At 32.2% G+C, this 17,984-nt stretch overlaps 1 protein-coding gene across 1 annotated transcript in view; it reads left to right on the forward strand.

The window, feature by feature from the left end:
* The first annotated feature begins 261 nt into the window (after positions 1-261).
* Positions 262-17,984, forward strand: part of LOC129218620 (SIN3-HDAC complex-associated factor-like) — a 45,094-nt gene continuing 27,371 nt past the window's right edge. Inside the window, exons 1-2 of the mRNA XM_054852937.1 lie at positions 262-300; positions 14,348-14,606. Of these exons, the coding sequence (XP_054708912.1) occupies positions 14,379-14,606 (228 nt within the window). The 5' untranslated portion in view covers positions 262-300; positions 14,348-14,378. The remainder of the gene's footprint in view (positions 301-14,347; positions 14,607-17,984) is intronic.

Here is a 17,984-nt window from a genome sequence, read left to right on the forward strand (position 1 = left end):
AATTTTCCATCTTCAATTTATCATGGAGTTTTTTCTTAGGATTCTCATAAATAATATGATCGGCTATGTTCCAGGGCTGAGGAACTTTTTTCCTCCATGACGTTAAAAATGATTTATGCTAGTCTATTTTTTTCTTCGCTTCACTTCTATAATGCCATCTTTACGATTGGACATCACCTGTTTTGGACGCCAGCCAATCACTTGACCGTATGTCGTCTGTGTAAGCTGTGTCTAGTTATCACCGGTGGGGCTGAGGAAAGAGGAGGAAGGAAGTTCTTCCTGTTTGCGGAAGCAATTCAGGTAGTATTTGTATTTGTTTACATTCATAATAAGAAGCAAAAAAAAAAGCATTTTGAAGTAATCCTACTTTAGTTGCAATTGAAAAACACATAAATGTTTATATTTCGATTGAAAAATCCGTTGCTCAGAATGCACTGTAATTTTGTCTTGTTTACATGCATGTACCAAACACAAATCTAACTTCTTGCTTGTTTATTTCTCTGACGTTTTTATCGCCACTGTTTTTCAGATTTTACACAAACTAATGTTCTTTTCCATGTCGAGAATTTAGCTCAAAATATAATATTTTGTGACTTTTATACAAAAGTTATCCTGCATGTCGATCCGTGTATGATCAAATGACCTCCACTTTTTGAACGTCCATTTTTATTATGTGAAAATGATTAGCCTTGATTTTACTCTATGATCTTAGGAATTTTAGTGTTATCTTTAAATAATATGAAAGCACATTTTTTCTATGTCAAGTAGCTTTTTTTGGTGACTTGTCGTTTTGTGTGGATTGAACTCGGTTCGTGTCGTTTTAAATTAGAGTAAATTTCTGTGGTTCTCTTTTTAGCAATCATATTTGTTTGTAGCATTGAATCTTGAATTTCATTCATTTATTGCAATAAAAGAATAGATTTTCTTATGAAATTTTCATTTTTAATAAACTTTCCTAGATCACGCTCAAGATATATATTCTCTCTCTCTGAAGTGTCAGTTGTCACATTTAGTGCATATATTTTTTTAATTTGCTCAGAAACTTCTAGCCGGCCCCCATTGACCCCGAAAAACAAAAACATAAGAGAGAAAAAACATTTCGTAAACTTTCTTTTTTAAATAAATTCAAAATATTTTACTGGAATACAATGGAAATGTTACATAATGAGCCAGTAAGTGTCTATGAAATGTTTTATCGATTTTGATGATTGTTTAAACACTCCTTTCTGGTATCAAAAATTATATATTTTTAAAAAAATATTGTATTTTCTAAAAAATCAGTACAAAAATTATTTTTAAAAATCAATTCACTCTCTGATTAATTAAATAGCGCAATCAATCATAGTAATTATGCAATTATCATGTAATAGTATCACTTATTTTCTATAATCACCTGAAAAGATAATAATAAAAAAATTTAAAAAAATCTACAAATTAGAAATTTTTATAATACATCATGTATATTGACTGTTTGGTGGTTGAATAATATTGTACCTTTTTGTCAAATGCTGGAAGTTCGTTCCTAGCTGGAAGTTTGGCACGAATGTATTTATCTCGATCAATTTCACCAAACTTTCATTGCAGCTTTAGATATGAGTTTTACAGAATGTTAAACAGCCTGCTAGTAGACTCAATGCTGATTTCAATGGGCAAAAACCTCTCTAACTTGACACACATTTACAGCAACCTCTATAAGTCAATATTCAATAGTTACCCTCATCCAATTTTTGCCACTAATATTCTTTCATATTGACCTTTTCTCAGAATTTTCTGGCAGAATTTCTTGGTCAGTCAATCCTTTTCAGGAAATCTCTTTTAGAGAACTCTGTCTTTTATCCAGGAGAGTCAGCCACCACTCTGCTGTTAGTTCAACTTTCTGAAAGGCTAATAAAGGGTAGGATAATGTACCGAGGGGGAGTGCCCTAGAGAAAGAAGGCACCATGGCATGCTTTTCAAACAAGTGTCACAGACACGTTTTGGCATAGAATGTACTAAACTGGCTCATATACTTTTAATTTCAACCTCATTATACCATATGTTGAAAACAGACAAAATTAGCTTTTCCATCGTAGTACTGTCAAATTTATGAAGATGTTTTTTAAAGATAGCCCACACACTTTCAATCAGATTTAAGTCCGGTGAGTTTTCAGTCTAACCCAGTACAGTAAGTTTGTTTTTAGAGCAGCAATTAAAAATTTGCTTCGATGTGTGACATCACGCCGTCTTATTGAAAAATGTAATCTCCGTTCGGCCAATGTTTAGACATGGTTGGAAGCACGTTTTGGGTCAATATCGATTCTTAGCTGGCACTGTTCATCATTCCTTCTATGGGAACAAGGCATTATGTTCTTGAAATGCAGAAACAACCCCAAAACATCTTTTTGGGTGGATACTTGGGTGCTTGATAAATGTGGTGCGAACGAAAAGGTTCTCCTTTGCTCCTTCTCACAAACCTGGATCTAAATCCCTGAACCACAGAAAATAAAACCTTTTCCCAGTTCTCCTGAGTCCATGTTTTATATTTCCGTGCCCATTCTAACCTTTTTTTCCTCACGCGAGGTGTGAGAAGCTGCTTCTTGTACGGTGGACGTGCTCTCCGCCCACGTTCTAAAAGCCTGTAACTCACTGTTGAAGGTGCAATGTCAACACCAGCTGTTACCATGGACTTGGACAAATCAAAACTACTTAATCGATGATTCATAACACTCATTCGATGTAAACTTTTGTCGTCACAAGCCTAAGTTGATCTTTTTCGACTTATTTTCCAATACTGTTGGTTCCAGAATTTCCTGTATCTTAAACCGCAGCCATGTCCTCCTGACACTTGATTTACTCACTCCACATATTTTGCTTATTTCTTCTAATGTTTTAGAAGTGTGCTCTCTAAGTGTAATAATCACTTTAGCACGTGTTTCAGGGCTGATATCCATGACTTTAATTGCTCCCACAGCAAGTGAGCAACTAACACTGCCAACTTCTAGCCACTTGGCAGAAGATTTTATATGCCTGCAACTTACCTGATGCTTACAGACAACCACTAGTTTGAAAATAACTGCTATTTGAACTCTGAGGTGAATTTGAGTCCTTTTTCATTCGCTTACGTGTGATAAAGCGAAAAAAATAAAATTTCCCAATTAATTGCCACAATACTGTACTCTCAGTAACAACTGTTTTATTGGCAAAGTCACTATTATGTTTAGCAGCATTTAAATCAACTTAAATCTTATCTCAATTCATGTTTTTTACTTTGAGACAAAAATTTTGAACTGGATGATTTTTTAACATAGAATCTGAAACTAACTTAATTGGTTTGATATCAAACCATCCAACTTAAATCTAATAGTGGCTAAAATTAAAATTTTTAAGAGGAGGGATATAATGCTCCAATCTGTTGTTTATATGTGACTAGCAGGACCCATGGCGATCCCGTGCTAAGAATTTGAAGGAAGTCGGATGAATAAAAAAAATTCGCCCCCCCCCCTCTGATGTGAAATGTTCAGTTTTCTTTAACTAATATGCACACACACCTTTTCAAAAAAACCTGTTAAAGTTTCTTTGGAATTTAAAACTATTCACCAAAACATTAACTTTAAAACTTAAAATAATCCTCCAACTGTATAGTTCATCGCTTAACATGCCAAGCAACCATGCTACCGTAACCCAGCCCTTTAGTGAGTGAAGCGGGTTTTTTTTCAGTTTAAAATGTTTCGTTAAAGTGATATAAAGGACATCAAATAATATCTTTCAAATGTAAAATGATTCCGCTACTCTACTGTTTATCGCCAAACTCGCCAAGCGACCATGCTACCGTAACCCAGCTCTTAGCTAGTAAAGTGAACTCCAATTGATTAGCTATCCCACCTGTCTGAAAAAAAAAGAAAAAAAATTCCGCAGAGCATTTGAAAATCGTCCTTGGAAAATAAAATAAAAGGTCGTATATTTCACTCGGTTAAAAACAAATCACAAGTTTCTTTGGAATTCAAAGCACTTCGCCTAAACATTGAATTACATTTACAATTTTTTTAAAACTTAAAACAATCCTATTTCTGGCTCATTCCACGAAAATGTCAACCTGCAGGCCAAAATTTCAAACTCAATCAATATTAATGTGTTATACATAATTTTAGAGATAACATTCTTAATTTTCGAATCTCGTAAAAGGTTTTTCAAGATGGATGCCATGCATAGAATAATTAGTGCTTTAAGATCTTCAACAACAGTACATAAATTTTAACTATAAACCATTCAAGAAACACAACCTGTAATTTTTTAAGCATACGTTCAATACAAATTTTTTTTTCATTTATTGCTTACATTTTGAGATTTTAGTTTCTTTAATTTCTTTCAATTTTAATTTTTTTATCGTTGAGCCTGATTTCAATTCTGTGTTGAACAGCCTGTTACATTCGTCATAAAATGTTGTATTTTCCCTTCCACTCTTTTTATAGGACTATAAAAAGATAATTTTTGCTTTATTCTCTTCCTAAGAGCTTCCTAGAATGCATTTAAAATGTTGAATTTTTATTAAATTATTTACACAATTAGCTATTAGCGTGACGAACGTAACTTATTGATTGGGACGAAGGTAATCGCTTGAAACAAACACTGCATTTTTCGAACGTTTAGTTCAATAAAAAATGAATGAAATGTATATTTTGAAATAGTTGTTTTTTCAATGTTACTGTATAATATTTTGTAATTTTTTCAGCAATTAACTCGATTTTCAACACATATTTGTGAAATTTTCTTGGGTTGCATTTTATGGAAAAATCAGCAGCTCAAGGAAAAAAAAAAGAGAGAGAGAGAGAGAGAATTAAAGTAGAGCAAGAATGGCAGGTAAACAAAAAGAAAATGACAAGAAAAAAAGCAGCAGAACGCATGTGAATATTACGGGGAAAAAAAACACACACACACACACACACATACAACGATAAAAAAAATTTAAAAAAAAATCAAGAAAGAAAATTTAAGAAGACTGGGGAAATGAGAAGTCAGGAGATGAGAAACAATTGTAGAGAAGCTAGTAAGCTAGCTTTGTATAGAGTTGTAAACCAATTCAACTTAACGCCTTTCTCAACATGCTAAGCTTACGGACAGATTCAAAACAGACGCTCTTCTATGAAGTCCCAGGAACAAATAGACTTTTACATGTAATCTTGCTAAATAATAATAATAATATTGCAATTACTGTTGCAGAAATGAAAGTCAAAAAGTTCATGGAAGAAGCCTTCTTGAAAAAATAATCCTTACAATTGATATTGTTTTCATAAAGAAGATTACATTTCTTGATGGCTTTCTGGAAAAAAAAAGTTCCGCTTGTGTGTGATTAAAAAAAAAGTGTGTTGTAAAGACCCAAAACAGAAGAAAAACTTTTATCTTTTCTTCTTTATTACATTCTAAACTGCCATTTCACCCATATGTTTTCTCTCACGCCAAGCTCTTGTTCTGTATGCATCTGAATTAGGCATATTCACAACATGATTGTATATTTTAATGAAGAAAATAGATTATAAACAGTGAGAAAACTAAAAATTTCTTGAAATCTGCCTTTTAGCTGTTGCAAAAAACAATAGAAAATAATAGTAATAATAAAGTTATTTTTGATAATAAAAGTTAACAAACTAAATTCAAGGCTAAACCTTAGCATTGTGGATTACCCTCTTGAACTTTAGTCAAATAAATCCTTGAAAACCTGCATTATTTGAAACGTTTAAAGTGACTGAAATCCCCAAATATATGCTTACTTAAGCCTTGAAATTAAATTGTTAATTTTATTAAAAAATTAAATTTCAATGCTATCGTTTTTCGTTTTCCCTGGCAACAATTAAAAAACAACTACGTCACTTCCGTCACACAAAAAAATTGAGGATCAGAAAATCAAAGCTCTTGCATGAAAAGTTTCACTTCAAAACAGAGGAGAAAAAAAAAATTTGCACAAAGCCAATAAAAAAGCATTTATTTAATCCATGTTGAAAAATTGTTTATATAAGTGTTACTTTTAAGACAAAGTATCAGTACTTACTTATTAATTAATATTTAGATTAGTAATGGTCTGAAAACTGCACGAGTTTTCACATTGACGAACGTAACTTCAGAGTTACACTTTTCGATGTTACGTTAGTCGCACATCATATTTTGTAGAAATATGTTGTCATTATGAAACATTTCTGTCACTTTTAAAGAAAAATGAGTAATTTTTTGGGTGAAAAATAAAGTTAAGGAATGAAAGTAATGCATTGCACTGTTTTTACAATAATATCTACTTCCTAAACTTTAGAGAAATCGAAAGGTGAATTTCATGTTGCAAATTCAAGGTTGCAAAAATGTTACGTTTGTCACACTATAGCAATTTAGTTTCAAAAACCAAGTTATGTTGTTTATACTGTGTTTTATTGCATGAATATTACACTGAAGTTTTGTTATTTTACAAAATTCTACAAAACCACAAGCAAATGATTATTAGACGTTTTAAACTCATGTTATGCAACGAAACATAATCTCTGAATGTTATGTTCGTAACTATGGAATGACCCTATTGTACTGTTCATCCCCTAACAGGCCAATCCACAATGCTATTGGAACCCAGCCTTTTTGCGAGTGTGGTGAATATTTTTTTACTTCCTTTAACAAAAAAGGAAGTATTGTATTCGCGAAAAAATTTTCACTCAAAAATCGACCTTAATTTCCATTTTGCTCAACCCCGAATGAATGTTAAGTTTTGTTTTCGACTCGACCACAGGTGGAAAAGTGCCTAAGAACGTATAGACACGTGAAATATCCATTTTGACGATTCCTGAGTTAGTTACAATGAGTTTTCTCGTGACATATGTATGCATGTGCGTATGTATGTCACATAACTCAAGAACCGTGTGTCCTAGAAAGTTGAAATTTGGTACGTAGACTCCTAGTGGGGTCTAGTTGTGCACCTCCCCTTTTGGTAGCATTCATGTGTTTCTAAGGGGGTCTTTTACCTCTTTTTTTGGAGGAAATCATTGTTAATTTCGATGTAAACTCAAGTGGTGTTACAATTTGGTGGACACTTGGCGATATATCGCCAATCTTTTGGTCACCAAGTTTTGTCGCCAACTTGGCGACAAATTTGGCGATTTTTATTGATTTTTTTTAAATTCTGGTTTTAATTTGGCCATTGTTGGTGATATTTAGAGAGTAAACTATTGGATCATATTAAAACTGCCAATAATGAGAAAATGACATTAAATTGGAGTAAAAGGAAGTCATGTGATGCACACACATCAGCTCGTTTTTTTGCAATTTAAAATGTTTTGCCAAATTCATTAAATAGACATTAAATTACATTAACAGTAACTAAGATGTAAATAATCCCACAAATTTATTGTTTATCGCCAAGTGACACCGCTGCCTAAACTCACCCAATTCACAAGCGAAGCGAACTCCAATCGATTAGCGATTCTATCAAAGAAAAAAAAGTCCTTTGATCAAATAGAATCCCCCCCCCCCCCTCTGATGTAAAATAATCATTTTCTTTGGGGGCTGTAGGTACTATGGGGCCTCTTTGCCATCGGGTACAAAGAAAGAAACAAACAAACACTATCACCTTTATATAGTTGGATCACACATTTTTAACAAGGGGTGATGTTAACTTCACTTTTTGTGCATTTTTGCACCCTAAAAAAGGACATTTAAATCTAATATACATTTTTTTAGTAACTGTATTTATTATTTATTTTATTATTTTTAAAAAGGCCGTCACCAGGTTTCTATGTTAAACCTGCCCTTGTGGCTTTTTTGATTCACACTTAGTGGATTATTTTGGTGTTGAATAAAAATAATTTAGCCAAATTATCAGCTCTTTATCTCAAAAGATTTTCGAGTTTTTAAAAAAATCCTGTTTTTTTAAAAAAAATTTCCCAGTAAAATTCAAAATTAATGAATGGTAATTTTTTTCCTTTTTTAGGAATAAAGTAGATGAAAAGTTATTATAGTCATAATTTTTAAATGAAAATCCGATTTTTGAAATAAACGACGAAAATAAAATTTAGATTTCTTTTTCAGTGCTTTTCTAAAAAGTGTCATTCACCAAATTTATTCAAAAAATGCCTTTTATACTCCTCTACACTCAGGAATTTTTTGAAGTGGTGGAACAATACGAAAAAAATTTATAAGTGATTTTTCTTTTCATAATTTTTTGTTTAAACAAATTAAAATTTTTTTTGCCAAAAAATTCATTTGAACTAAGTCAGTAAAAAATCGTCTGCTAAGTAAAAAATAATTTTTTTTTTTTTCGAAAATACTATCTTACCAGAGAAAAAACATAAAGAAAACCATAAAAAAACTAAGACATATCCTTTATGAAGCTATTAGGAATGTGAAAAAAGTGATAAAAGTGTTTTAAAATAAATATTATTAAATGCTAAATTTAGACGAAAAAGACGATCATATAGTTTGTCCACGCCAGTTTGATTAATTTTTCAGTCTGGATTCAATAAAGGAAAAATTTCGAATATTAAAGTATTTTTTTTATAATTTAGACCCCGTTTAACATTTTTTTAAAGTAACTTACATTAGATTTAATAATTTTCAACAATTTATGATGATTTTTTAAGTAAGGTTGGTCTTCGTCACTGTCTTCATTCACAACAACATTGACTCTTTCATCAATGAACAGACGATTTAATTCTTCAGCAGGCTTTACTATTTTTGCCAAATATTGTGCATGAGACAGAAAATATATGATCACAGCAATGTGTGAGCAACATCCGATAGTGCGCCTCAGTGGCGTATATATGCTTTTATTTTGGAGGGGGCCCATATAACTAAAATTACCCCTCCTCCCAATTTTTCTTGTAATTTCAATTTCGGGTGGGGGGGGGGGAGTAACAGTGCCTTGAACTTCTCATTTTTTCGAGGTGGGGCAAGGATTTCATACTGCCACCCAGTGGCTCAACCAACCAAAAAGTAGTTTTAGGTGGGCACTCTTGAAAAATTCCTTCTTCTAAAGAGTGGAGGGGGGGGGGGGACCGGGGATTCACCCACATAAATTTTTTGGAATTGTAGTTCTAAGAACACAGTTTAGACGGTCTTTGGTGATATGCTACAGAGAAGAAAAATTCAGGGGAACTTCTGCAAAAATCTTTCGAAACTGAAGTCGTAAAAACGCTATTATAAGCTATATTTGTTAACGTTAGTGTAATGAAAGGAATGGGACTTTTTGAAGTTGCCGCCGATTGTTTTTTTTTTTTTTTAATAGAGCAAAATCCATCACCCTTCGGCCCAATTTTTCGAAATTGAAGTTCTAAAAACGCAGTTTCAGACTAATTTTGATGATAGTACAGGCAGGACGGTTCTGTGGCTGTCCTCTAAAACTGTTTTGAAATTAAAGTATTAAAAAACTAAGTTTCAAAGTGTAATATTAGATGTAGGGATTTAAACGCCCACATTAAATTTTTGTAAATTGTTGCTTTTTTATTTTCAGATTTCATACGGGAGCAGTCGGACCTGCGTTCGAAATTCAATGTTAGCGGTTCGGCCATTTTTCAAAATTGAAGCTTCATAAAAGCAATCTTTAAAGATTTTCAATGTTTTTGCTTTGAGAAGGCAAAGCATTTGGTAACTGCCTGTAATTTTTTCAACATTGAAGCCCTGAAAGACGAGGTTTGAGAAGTTCTTTAATGGTTTTAGTGGGGGAAAGAGGCTTGAAAAGTGTAGCATTTTGAAGACTTTCTTTTTTTAGACGGAGTAGGAAAGAGGAAAAAAATGGGGCGAGGGAGGGGGGGGGGGGTTGAACAAAATAGGAAGTGTTGAACGTAATTACCTGATCAATGGTCAGCAAGTTCTGAAAATTTTTATTTAAAGGTTCTTATCAAAAGCAATTCAGTTTTTTCGCCAACATTAGGCACTCTTTGGAAAGGAGGAGTTCGATAAGCCTCCCCTGAAAGATAACGCACAATTTGAGGTTAACTTTGGAGACTTTTAGATTTAGAGGTAAAGAGCGGTTTTAGGGATCTTCCTCCGAAATGTTTCAAAATTGAAATCTTAAAGGCTTAATTACAAACTATTTTTGGTAGTAACCTTAGTGAAAGGGCGTTGGTTCGGGTCGGGTTTTCTTCCAAGAATGTTTTGAATTGGTGTCCGAAGAGCGTCGAAATAAATACGTTTTTATGACATCAATTTCCATTGTTACTCCAAACGAACAACTAAAACGTTTTTAAAATTTCTTGAAGGAGACGAGAGTTAAAGAGAGAAACATTTTGAAGAACCAAAAAAAAAGGGAGAGGGTGGAAAAAAGAGAGGAGAACTTAATTTGCTAAGCAATAAGCTGCATCTGGTAAATATTATAAATTTTAAGATTTCTTTTTGAAAGAATCAAATTTTTTTTCCCAGGATTATTTGCTTTTCTTTTTGTTAAAATAACTTCGCTTCCCCAAGACACGTTCGGGGACACGGATTCCCTGACACCTTCTGAATACTATTGCCTTCCCTTAACGCAGAGTTAGCAAACTTTAACGATTTACGCGCCCTTTGAAGAATTATAATTTTCTCACTACTTACTAGTCTAGTTTTAATATATATTGTTACCATGGACACTTCGCGGCTCTCCTGGCCTCTTCCTACGACACCCAGTTCGGGAGTTTCTGATCTAACGTATTATAATTATTATTGTCACTATAATATTAATTTCTTTTTTTTTTTTTTTTTGTAGCTAAAAGTTTGGAAATTAAGTGAGCAAGTAAAACCAAAAAAAACTATACCTTCCTTTAAATTCTTTTCTAAATTTTGGAGGGGGCCCGGGCCCCCTCAGCCCTTCCCTTATATACGCCCTTGGTGTGCCTACCACTAGCACTGTCACGATATTGTTGTTTACAACAAAATCGAGTAACCCCAGTGGGTGACGCCATTCTTATCTGACTGATAATTAAGGAAGCAATGATATGTTTTTGACTTAATGCATGTATGTCTCAATCTCACTTCAAGTTCTATAAGATCAGGTGTGATTTTGACATAATGGAGTTTAATTTCATTTTCATTAATCATCTCAGCTAAATATGCAACAGCTTGAGACAATTGATTTTGACATTATTTTCTGGTCTTATGCTCGATATTTAGCAAAAATAGTAAAGCCTGCCGGAATATTAAGTTGTCTGTTCATCGATGAAAAATTCAATATCGTTGTGAATGAAGACTGTGTAAGGTAACAAAGACTAACCTTAGTTTAAAAAAAATGATGACAAATTGTTGAAAGTTATTATGTCAACTGTCAGTTATTTAAAATAATTATTTCAAATGGTGTCTATGTAATGAAGTTACTTTAATATTCAAAAACTTCATCCTTATTAAATCAAGATTGAAAAATTATTCTGATTAACATGGACAAACCATCTTTATGAACAATTTAGCATTGAATAATGGTTGTTTAAAAACTCTTTAATCATTTTTCTTATATTCCTAATAACTTCATGAAGGATATGTCGTAGTTTTTTTATGGTTTTCTTTATGTTTTTTTCTCTGGTAAGGTAATATTTTCAAAATATTTTTTTTTCTTTTTTACTCAACAGACGATTTTTACTGACTTAATTCAAATGAATTTTTTGGCAGTAAAAAATATTTAAGTTTGCTTAAACCCAAAATTATGAAAAAAAAGTCACTTTTTAATTTTTTTCGTATTGTTCCACGATTTCAAAATTTTTTAAAAAATTCCTGAGTGTAGAGGAGTATAAAAGCCATTTTTTGACAAAATTTGGTGAGTGACACTTTTCAGAAAAGCATTAAAAAAAATATTTGAATTTTATTTCCATCGAGAAAAATCGGACTTTCATTTAAAAAGTATGACTATAATAATTTTTCATGTATTTCATTCCTAAAAATACGGGAAAAAATTACCATTCATTAATTTTGAATTTTACTATGAAAAAAAATTAAATTGAAAAAAACAGGTTTTTTTTAAAAAAACTCGAAGGTTGCTTGAGGTAATGAGCTGAAAATTTGGTTAAATTATTTTTATTTGACCCTAAAATGATCCCCCAAGCGAGAGTCGAAAAGCTGCAAGGGCAGATTTCACATAAAAACCCGGCTACGGCCTTTATCCAACTTTTTTTTACAATCCCTTAAAACTCGTATGCCAATGTAATTACCTTAGGAAAGTTTTAAATCTTAGCCACCCAGTTGAGGCCATAAAAAGGAAGCATTAATTTCGAAGTTTATTTTCTTTTTTTTTCCATGACTCTCTTATAAAATATTTGTTATAAAACAAGTTTAGTTGTAGGTATCTATTCACCTGTTCTGTGGAGACCAATTGAAAAAAGTCTGTCAGAAAAAAAATTCAGTTTCTGACAAGAATGCAAAATGATTTTTCATTTCAACAACTTTGCTGTGAACGAAAAAATCTAAGGGTCAATTGTCCCCCCTAAATGAGACTTTTGCTGCAAAGGTATACAGTGGGCCAATTGATTTTTAGCAATACTAAACACTTTGGAATGATCAGAGTCTGCAGAGTATTTCATATTTCACACTCTATGGCCCCTGGTATGCAGGGGGGATACAGGATTTTATTTTAGGGGGGGGGGGTCATGCTCAAGAATGTAGTTTTACCTACAACAATTTTCTTGAACTTTGGTTTCGTTAGGTGTCAACAAAAGCACAAAATCGGCCATTAGTTGTTTGTGGCCATTAGTTGTAATTAATTTTAACTATTACAAATTAAATACTTAAATTATTATTAATTAAAATTAATTAATAATAATTCAATATTTTGAAATGACCTACCTAGCTAGGTTGTATTATAATCTTTTTAGACCAGTATTCACACCAGCCAATACAATAAATAAATACTATTGAAAATCTATAAACAAATAAATATTTCATGAACATGATAAATTTAGATATTGATTAAATATTAGTCTAATACTCGACACAGGACACACATCCATTGTTGATTATAAATTTACATGATATTTGACACATCCATCTTGTATGCAGTAAAATACAATAAAACTTTACTAAATATACAGTAATAAATGCAGCGAATATCATCTTTAAAATTACATATTTTATGAACATAATTCAGACCATTGATGAATACTCACCGATTCTTTTCACTTGAGAAAAATCAGAGATGAATGAAGACGTCGCAGTCTTAGAGTCTGATACAAGAACTCCAAATATGTTTCCGTCGGTTTTGGGTTCACAAGTTTCTTTTCAACTTTTCAAAAATGACAACAATATTTTGTCATCTGAATGCTACATTGTTTTTGGTACAGGTAGTGCTTTTTCTAACAAACCCCCTTATTTTCAGCAGTTTCCATCTAATACGATGGCCTAATTTACAGGAACTCTCGTATGACGAGGTTTTGGGCATACAGAATACTAAAATTTTACATTTCTTGCCCAACACTAACTCCAAATCATGACAGAAAAGAATAATAATCAACAGAAGTTTTACACAAAAAATATTTACACATTACTAAAAAAAACTATCGGGGATTAAATTTGTTCTAAAAGTGATTGGGTGCCAGACACTTCTTTTTTCATTATACTGGTGCCTGAAGACAGACTGTCTCAAGCAAAGCTGATTTACTGCCTACTAATAAATAGAAAAGTGACGTGTAATACCCCTAAAAAGGGAATTCAAAAATTATTTATTTTTGTGCTTTCAATCAGGTTTTCCTTTCTTTCTTTTCAAGCAGTCATTTTCACGACTCAAATGAAATGAACCTTACAACAGATTAAAAAGTATCGTCGCAGATAAAAGTATCGGTCACGACTCCCATGACTCCCTCCTCCCCCTTTGTACTCATCACTTCTTTTATGCTCTAAAAAGATGAATTCAAAAATACATTTACTTTTCTCATTGTTTCTATATTTTTTTTTATTTTTTCAAGCAAACACCCGAATATTACCGTGGGTTTGGGGGGGGGGTCATAACCCCTTCCTTGTATCCGCCACTGCTCGTATGTACCACTATACATGGTTTAACTGGTTGTATGGGGGCCGGGAGACAGCTCTGTTTTTTGGAAATGGATCAGGAGTCCCAGAGGTATTGATTCCTTGGAGGACTTTGACCACAAACATATTTACCATGCCACAGTCGCCAAAGGATCACTGAGGGACTTCGACTGGCTCTCATCAAACCCGGAACCCTCTAGTTACTAGTTTGATGCTTTATGGATCAGGCCACCACAGCCTCGTGCTGAGTACGGCCAAAAAACATTGAAGTTTCCAAGTGATTAATTGCTAGGCACTTGGAAGTTTACTGCCAATTATTTTCAGGAATTAAAAAAATGAAATAATAAAATATAATTCTTGGTAATTAATGTTTTTCTCCTGCCCTATATATATATATATATATATATATATATGTTTTTCATTATAGTTTCGTGCTTAAAGGACCAAGTAAGAACAGAATGTTTAGTTTCCACAAGCCAAAAATTTATCGATCTGTGAATGGCTGCTGTATATGTAAAGCTAAATCATCAAGCTCAAGATTTACCGACAGTAAAAAGTATGAACCTGAATTTGAAAGATGCTTTCGCATGAGCGAGAAAAGATCTGGAGAGATTTGCAATGCATGTGTTTTATTGGTAAAAAGATGGAAAAAACTTCCTATTGGAACTAACCGTGATTGGCACCATGTAAGTTTTACCAACTTAATACATTTTGCATCATACAATTTTTTTTTGAAAATTTCATAAGCAAGAGAATGAGTAATAAAATGCTCTTGATGTTTATATTTTTTAGATATTTTGTTGTTGATTATTAGATTGTATATTGTGAACCAATATTATTTTAAAGAAGAACAGTTAGACTAACTTGTTATAATTAAAAAAAAAATACTTATATAGCCAAATATTTTACTTAGTAGTGTTTTAAAAGATAATGTTATCCAGAGTATGTACGCTCCTTCAAAACTTCTCCAATAGTCCTGGGATTTTTTCCAATTAAGTAAACCCTTGTTTTATGTGGGTTTATTTTATACAGTTTCGATTATACGCAGTTTAAGATTTGACATCTTTATTTTATTTAACGCGGATGACTTTCGGTTTTAGGCGGATGCAGCAAAGCAAAAAGATAGAATTTTCCCTTCTTTCAAAATCCAAACCTTTAAAGATTGCAGATTACGCATAATCAACTGCATTTTGGCCTGCTAATAATCGAGCTTGGGCCACTGGAGACGTTATGCAATTAGTTCCAGAGCTCTTTCCAGAAACAAAGTTATTAAACTCACACAGTTCAAAACTCACTGAAAGAACAGCTTTTAGGAGTAACAAAGGAGGCCAAAACCAACAAGGATACTGACGTCGGTGATGCACAACCAAAAACGTTCACATTGAAAATTTTCAACCATTCCTAGACAATAGAAATGATCTTTCTTATTTGTTAGTGAAGGAAGATTCTCTCATGGAAATGATGCAAGTGATCATGGATGCGTTAATGCTCTGCAAAGAATTACAGAGAAAAATTCGTAATGGCTGCCAAAAGATTATCATAGCCAGCTCCTCTTTATAAACAGAGCACAAAATTAATTTATGTTTTCTTTATGCATGTTGTGCATAAAAGTCTGTATAAGTACTCATTAAACTTATGCAATCAGTCATTACTAGAATGAAATATTTTGTATTCTACTGAACCAAACCCCTTTTTTAACACTAGTATTAGGTCTCAATGCGGTTTCGATTTACTCGGCATTTCAGTCTAAAGTAACCCCCGCATAAAATGAGGATCTACTGTATACTCATTTAGGAAGTATTTTTGAAGTACCCTTCAGACTCCTTGATTTTGGTGCTAACTCCTCAAAACTCCTTTGTTTATAGTTTAAGACTACATAATCATAACAGTTTCTCACTTTTCCAATTAAATGAATACAGGGTTCCCAATTGCTCCACAAACGAGTTATTTTGCTTCCCATTTCCTGACCAACCGAGCATTTTCAAGAGCATTTTCAAACAATCCCGCAAATTCCCCCTGCTCCTTTCTTCTGCGGGATTTTTGCTGATGCACGTGTTCTTTTTTGGGTAAAAAAAGAAAGGAATGTGTTTTGTGGTGAGGAGGGAGAAGAGGAGTGGTGGGAAAAAGGCATGAGAGTGATGATACTCTGATTGTGTTGTTCTTAATTCATATTTTTATTGTCTGACATTAATTTTAAAAAATAAAGCAATTACTTATCATTAATGGCAACATTGATTCATGTTACAGCTTTAAATAGACTTATTTGGACAAAATTTCACTCTAATCCAGGAATTTTTTTTATCTGACTCGATACTTTTGCCCAGCTTTCATGTAATGATGATATTTTAAAGTTGCCCATTTTCAAAATAGCATTAATTGTTTTGATAAATTAATGAGTTATACTGAAGTTAGATTCTAACGTTCCTAGTTCGTTGTTTATTATTCATCTTTACTTTAACAAAATAGCATTAAACTAGGTTGAGTCATAAATAAAATGAAGTATTTTTTTTTTCAGTTTAATTTACTCCAGCAGTGTATTTTAATTTTTGTCATTAATTTTGGAAAATGAAGCAACTAATGATGACTAATGACAACATTATTTCATGTTTTGGCTTTGAATTAACTTATTTGAGAAAAAACTTTATGGTAATCTAGGAATTTACCTTTGAATGTGTGTTTTTGTCCAGGATTCACACACACATTATGATAAACTTGCACATTTTTCAATTACATTAGTTTTTAAATTTTATTGATGAGTAATGTTGAATTTAGAACTTTTTAAAATATTACCCATCTTTATTTAAATGAAAAAAGGTTAAACTGAGTTGAGTTATATTAAAAGTTTTGAGTCTAGAATTTTGTCCATCTGTGTATTATTTTTTTTCCTTTAATTGTTTAGCATGCTCTGGAGAAGTGTTTTAATCTGTAGAAATTTCATAATCCATCCTTTTTTGCAAAGAAAGCTAAATATTGTAAATCAAGTTATTTAGGTATCATTAATTCTTGAAACTTTCAACAGTTTCAAGAATTAATGATACCTAAATGTTTTGAAAGAAAGACAGGAAAAAATCTTCATTGATCCATGGACCACTAAAATTTATATTCTGTTGCTCCAATGGGTGTTCTTGTGGTTCTGACCAGCAAATCACTGTTAATTTCAAGCCCTGAAGTTGGCATAAAATTTTGAAAAATCTATTTTTGCTGTTACAAAAAATTGCAGCTAGTTAGTTGACTTCAGGGTTTGTGTGGGGTTTTTTATAAATAAAAGATTTTTTATTTTTTTTTTTTAATCTTCAAAAATTTGTAGTCATTAATTACTTTACATTCATAAACATTAATATGTTTCATATAATAGATGAAAAAGCAACTTTTTTCGCTATTTTCATTTCATGGCAATAGCTATTTTTTAATAATAGTTATAAGTAGACCGGAGTTTTAATACAAGTTCATGATTCAAATTAAAATTTAACGTGTGTCCCCCCCCCACCCCCAGCTACAATTATTATTCTAGGAAACTGGTACCACTATTTCGTATAATTATAATTTTCATGCAGTTTTAAAAAAAATTCTGAAAATTTGGCAGTTTTCTATGTTTATCAGCTTAGAGTTAACAAAAGTTCTGAAATGAATTAAGTTGTTCAATTGGAATAAATATGGCAAAAACATTGATGATTAAGCAATCTGAACTATTGAATCCATTGAGCTTACCCTTAAAGTTACTATGAGTTCTCTAAATATTCAATAAATCTGGAAGATTTATAAACACAGTTGACTCTCTGTTTATGGATTTCAAATGACCACAAAAAATCGTCCTTAAATAGAATGCTTTTAAAACTACAGTGGAGCATCTGGGACTGTGATAAGCCATCTTTAAATAGAGGAAATCGTTAAATAGAGTGTCGTTAAACAGAGAGCCAACTGTACATAATATTTAGATAAGATGTGATTTTGTTTTTGCTTTGCTTAAAGATAAGGGGTCTATCATTATATGCGTTTGTAGTGTAAAATAATATGTTGAACAATGACTTTTCTTAGCTATATTAGTCATTGTGTATGAGAAAAAC

The sequence above is a fragment of the Uloborus diversus genome, chromosome 3 (assembly GCF_026930045.1).
Source record: "Uloborus diversus isolate 005 chromosome 3, Udiv.v.3.1, whole genome shotgun sequence".
Taxonomy (NCBI): Eukaryota; Metazoa; Arthropoda; class Arachnida; order Araneae; family Uloboridae; genus Uloborus; species Uloborus diversus.